At 44.4% G+C, this 6000-nt stretch overlaps 1 protein-coding gene across 2 annotated transcripts in view; it reads right to left on the reverse strand.

Annotated features, from left to right (window-relative positions):
- mgll (monoglyceride lipase) overlaps positions 1-2741 on the reverse strand; it is a 48838-nt gene extending 46097 nt beyond the window's left edge. Inside the window, exons 1-2 of one of the 2 annotated variants that reach the window (XM_030422408.1) lie at positions 2497-2741; positions 85-220 (exon numbers count right to left, since the gene is read on the reverse strand). In XM_030422408.1, coding sequence (XP_030278268.1) covers positions 85-212 — 128 coding nt within the window. In that variant the 5' untranslated portion in view covers positions 213-220; positions 2497-2741. Of the gene's footprint in view, positions 1-84; positions 689-2496 lie in introns of those variants that run through there. The other variant, XM_030422407.1, reaches the window with a different exon arrangement.
- Between the last annotated feature and the right edge of the window lie 3259 nt (positions 2742-6000).

Here is a 6000-nt window from a genome sequence, read left to right on the forward strand (position 1 = left end):
TGTCACACGCGCAGCCCACAGAGGGACGGACACAGAGACACACTTCCCTTTAGTTTTTGTTTGGCGCTCGATTTCTCCACTGACCTTGGCGGGTCGGCGGGCTCCCAGTAGCGGCAGAACAGGTGCAGTCCGTCGGCGTTGACGATGTGCTGGAGGTCGGTGTAGGGGACTCCCTGCGGGCTCCGCCGCGGAGCAGCTCCCGGCTCGGGCATGGAGGGGTCTGCAACAGAGACACGGAGCAGCGATAACAACACATCGCTGCCGTAGAGGTAGCAGCTGACGCCGGCAGCGAGCAGGCAGGTGGCGGCGGTGACGGCGTTCATTGTTGAGAGCGGGCTGTGCGTTTGTGCTGGTGCGTGTTTTTTAGGAATGCATCGGAGATGTGTAACTAATCCTGAGCTGCACACACACACACACACACACACACACACACACACACACACACTTGCTGTGTTGTCAGAGCGTTCGCAACGACCGGCGTTACGTCACCAGACCATATGCTCTACTTCCACAAGGTCTTTCTCTCTCTCTCTCCCCCCTCTCTCTCTCTCTCTCTCTCTCTCTAATTCAAATTAACCTTATTGCCCTGACCACTATTATAACCATTATTGTAATTAGGTTGTAGCTGTGAGCAGTGGCGATTCTGTAGTCTGATGAGGACCAGGGCAAAAAGATTCCCAGGGGGCCCCCTAACGTCCATTCATCAACATTGTTTTTTTTTTAAATAATCAAATAAAAAAAAAATTTAAAAAAAAGGACAAAATCACATTAGTAAAATGTTCTGATACAAAAAAATTAAAAAGCAGAATAATTAAAACCTATATTAATAACTAAACAACTTCATCATTGTCACATTGCAAATAACCCACATTATAAGGCCAGCTGATCATCAACACATAGCAAGTTGTTGTCGTTGAGGCAGCACTGGTGCACACTATAGAGCCTGTACGGGATATTTAAGGGGGTCTATAGTTGGCACTGCGAGACGTGCCAATATGAGTGAACATCGGGGCCCCCTTTTCACAAATGTATTTAGGGGGAAAACAACAACAACTTCAGTGCTGCCCTGCGCTCTTCAACATCCACTATGGGCCCACAGCAACAACACAACAGGTCATAAACGCTAAGGAATAAAAGAACAAGATGATCCATCAGCATATAAACAACGGAAAAAAGACACCATTTGTTCACAGTATTTCACGTGGGAACAATGAATGCATCTATTTCATTTGCATCAATACTTCCCTTTCTCACAGGTGTGTTTCACCTGTCTGTTGTTCAGCCTTCAAACAATGAACTGCTTCACTAAAAAAGCAAGACCTGTCACTGGCAAAGCAATACAATCTGAATTGGAAGTAAAAAACAAAGATTCTCTCTTTGCACTTGTTTTTCTTTCTCCAACTCTGCCAAACCATGTCAAGAAAGCTGTACACACTAACACACACACACACACACACACACACACACACACACACACATCAGTCTCGTCACACACGAGGCTTCCCTGGCATCGGGTCCAGCTGGATACTCGGTATATCCACGTAGTCTTACTGGTATGTGCAGCATTACAATGAAGTGGACGGTGTGTGTGTGTGTGAGTGTGTGTGCCGCCTGACACACGGCCAGAGATAAAAATAGCTCTTGAAGGGCCCATGAAAGTATTTCCTGAGGTGATCGGTGTGAGGTGTCATCTTTCTGGTCCAGTGACCTGACAGCCGGGGAGCTCCGACCTCTATATTGAATAGGTTATGCCCAGTGATAAGTAAACTATGCGGCTGTTTGTTTGTGGGCCATACAGAAAAGATTTTTTTTTTTTCCTCTGATGATACTTCTAACATGAATTTCTGTGTTGCCGACGCCAATGCGCGCAGCCCACTGAGTCTGAGTGATTTTCTTTTACCCATAGCAGACAGCATTCCTCATCTCAGCTGCACATGACAGAATCATGACAGAGCGCATGAATAACAGTGGAAAGTCTGCATCACACATGTTAGAAAAAATATATACTGTTACTAAACTTGCAGCTGTGCGTCTGAGCGGACCCTCGCTGGAAAGCTTCACCACTGACATGTGTGCGCAAAACCACCCTTTTGTTTTCATCTCCGCTGCAATCCACCGTTCCCACCTTCGTGCACATGGGAGAGATCTGACTAAAAGTGGACAGGGGGAGGATGGTTACTGGCTGCAGGCTTCAAGAGAAAGAGCAAAACGTGACATAAAAGCCATGCGGGGAGCCGATTCGTCTGGGTTTGACGGCTGAGACGGATGCCTGCCGTGGAAGTGGAGGACGCGCTGTGGCATCAGCGTTAAGGTCGGTGGTCGAAGATGCGAATATCACCGCAGAAGTGCAAGTGACACTGGTTAAAAGCACTAGGTAGAAGGGCTCTGACGTTGAAGGGGGGGGATACGTGGAGTGTCCCTGAGGTCAGAACTGAGTCGTCGTCGTCCCCCCAACCGGAGACGCGCTGCGCCGATAAGTGACAAGATGGTACCAACCTGTGCAGGAGCGTCTCCAGTCAAGTTTCAGCTTCTTCTCGGACTCCCCGATACCTCTCTCTCGCTCTCTTTATCTCTGTCCCCCCTCTCTCTCTCTCTGTTTCGCTCTCGTACGTCTCTCTCTCTCTCTCTGTGTCTTTCTCTCACTCTGCCTGTCTCTCACTCTGTCTGTCTGTCTCTCTCTCCCTCTCTGATGCTCTGCTCTCACCACCCTCCAGGAGAAGAATGCAGTCAGCGACGATAGGGGAGAAACTAAATAAGTATGCACACGCACACCCTCTCTCTCTCTCTCTCTCTCTCTCTCTCTCTCATAACACACACGCGCACGCACATACATACACACACACACACGCACACACACACTTTCCCCCCAGAGGCAGAGACACAGCTCCTCTCTCCCCCTTTCTGTTAACCCTCATCTAATGTAAAAACCGAATCCACATGGTTCACATGTTGTACATAGCACTCCTATTGATAGTCTGTTTATTTATTAATAGTATCATGGGCTGGATGGCCTCTCCTTATTTACTGGAAAGCTTCCACCCCATGACACAATGCCTCCACTCCTTGTATACCATCACAATGAGTCTCAAAGAATGTCCTCTCAGAATCTATCCCCTCTCGCCTTCCTGTCTGTCAAAGAGTAGATTTTTTAAAATCCTGCTGTTGGTTTGTGAAGCGCTGAACGGTTATACGGAGATACACGTCTGACCTGCTGCCACCTTATCAACCATCCGGACCTCTGCGGTCGTCTGATACAGGTCTGCTTTCAGTCCCTGGAGTCAAAACTACACATGGAGAGGCAGCGTTCAGTTATCACGCGTGCACCACACATCTGGAACAAACTACCAGAAAACTGCAGGTCAGCTCCAACTCTCACCTCATTTCGATCAAGGCTGAGGACCTGAGGACTGTTTGCCACTGCCTTCTACTGAAGCAAGTTTAAGGCTGTGATCAACGTCTTGAACTGTTACCTTTATTGTCTTGTCTTTTTAAAACCTATTCTGTTTTAGCTTATTTTCTATTTTTCACTTGTATGTTTTTAACTTGTTTTTAATGTCTTTGATATCATGTTAAGCCACTGTAAAAGCAGTTTGGGTTGTCTTGTGTCTGCATTGTGCTATACAAATAAACGTGTGTTGCCTACATTCATATGTGTTTGGATTTAGGCAAGTAAACTGCTTGGTTAAAGCAGCATCACAAGTCACTTGTTGGGGCAGCATGAATACCATATTTAGGCCTCTTATAAAGTGTTTATGCTGTTGTTATGGTGAATGTGCGAGCAAATGGCTTGTACACACAGCGAAGACTAATATGGGAATATTGCAAGCTGGTCAACGTGACTGTAAACAATGCAGGTTTCAATAGTGTTGTCAAAATGATTGAAATATCAATAAATATAAATACTGAAGATTTGAAATTGTTTCAATAATGATTTTCTTGAGTATCGATACTCTGTTCTTTCTCGCTCTCTCTCCTCTCCGACGGCCACACACAGTGCAGTGTCCACACCTCTTTCCACTATGACTATGATCAGAGGTATTTTATCTTGTATGCTTTTGTGCTTAACACACATCACACACGCCTTGTGATGTTTATCTTTATCAAAAAAACCCAAAACATCTCAAATATCGATGTTATAAATTCCAGTACCTTGATAGCACCAGTTCAAAATGTCCCCAAAATCAGCTTTGCAAGTGTTTAAAGGATAAGTTCGCCCAAAAAGGAAAACTGAGTTCCTATATGCTCACCTCCAAACTGATGGAAGGTTGAGTGAAGTTTCGTAGCCCACAAGAAATGTCTTGAGTTTCACAGCTAATGAACGCTTGTTTTAAAAAGTAAAAAAACCTGTTAAACTGGTAAACTGTACCTTTTAATTTAGAGGACATGCTTTCAGTGTGGATTGTTAAAGCTTAAGGATACAAAAAATACATTCCAGTTGAGTAACATGTCAGCATTATTTATGTTCCTTCACAGGAAATCTCTTTAATGTGATGTGCTGGACTTGATAGCACACAGTTGCCTCTTTACATGGGTGGGAGTAAACAGTTTACCAGAGCATTTACACTTATTAAGGCTGTTAATGAGGTTGATGACGGTGGTGAACCAGAGTGGTGGAGTAATGAGCCTGAAGGTGCTAAAATGCGCTGGTGCCACTTCTCTATTTTGTCACCGAGAGCAGCCACTTCCACTTCACAAACAGTAACCTGATCCAAAACATAAAATATTGATTAGTGCAGCTTTAATGTTGGGGACAGATCTATCCTGGTGTCATCTTGCTGCTGACTGTTTAGAGGCCTCACCAAACAGAAAAGCTAACATGATGTCTGAAGCGGAAGGGAACTAACACTTCAGTCTGATTAACTGACTAGAAGAGGTATCAGTCATGGTTAAAGTGAAACCTAACAGCCGCTGATATTCTTGTTTTTGCTGACCTCTAGTGGAGTAACTTCTCTGTGCTGCTGTGATGTAGAAGTGACAGTACACGATGACATCACCTCTGGGTGTTTTGAAAGGTGTAACGCTCCGGAGACTTTTGTCCCCAGCGGAATATGATTCACCGCTTTTCTATATATCTATTTTTTCATTGACTGATTGAGGTCCCTGTCAGGAAAGCGTATAATAGATTGTTTTGCTGTCATTTATTCGTTGAGTCGCTGACAGAAACTTTGTCTGCGTGAATCCACAAAGAAATGGAACCTCGCTTTTGTGCCAAGGGAACATAAAAGGCATCTAAAGAAAAGCCTTTACTGGAAATGTGTGTGATTTTGTTAGTGACATTAGGATTCAGAGTGTTCCCGCTGCAGTCCTGACTCATTATACCTGCTTGTAGTTAACAGAGGACTGTTGTGGTTCAATCTTCACGGTTTGAAACTAATCTCTTCCCACTTCTCTAACTGCTCACAGACACGCTCAAAAATTGAGACACTTTCTTTGCTCTGACAATTAAAGAAACATGTAGATGACTAACTGAAATCCAATGTTACGACGTCCATGTGTGACTTTAAACTGGAAGAAACAAATGTTTCTGATCAAAACACTTTGGTTTGTATCGTAAAATATGCAGTCTCATGAGTCGAGTGAACAAAGTGCTTGATTCCCACCGTGGCATTCCTTACTAAGATTAGATGTGAATTAGATTATCTGTGCTCCGATTACTGTAATCAACATCTGCAACATGTTTCAGAAGAACTGAAAGTGTCTTAGAGAACAACTCCTAATATAGTAAAACAGATTCCCGGAACACATCTGTAGATAGACAACATGTAAACAGGAGGCTGAGTGGTGATGAAGCAGACTCTCCCAGTGAGATAGAGGAGAACACCCTGCACCCATATTCGAGGCATCTGTTATATCCGTCCAGAGGTATTTTGGATATTTCCTGTCATTCCGTAACCAAATACAGACAGATTTGATTAGAATCTTCCACGGAAGGCGTTTCGTCTTCCTTGAAGACTTTAATCAAAACTCTATGTTTGCAGAGGGAATGAACAAAGAGAGGCG

The sequence above is a fragment of the Sparus aurata genome, chromosome 7 (genome assembly GCF_900880675.1).
Source record: "Sparus aurata chromosome 7, fSpaAur1.1, whole genome shotgun sequence".
NCBI classification, from domain to species: Eukaryota; Metazoa; Chordata; class Actinopteri; order Spariformes; family Sparidae; genus Sparus; species Sparus aurata.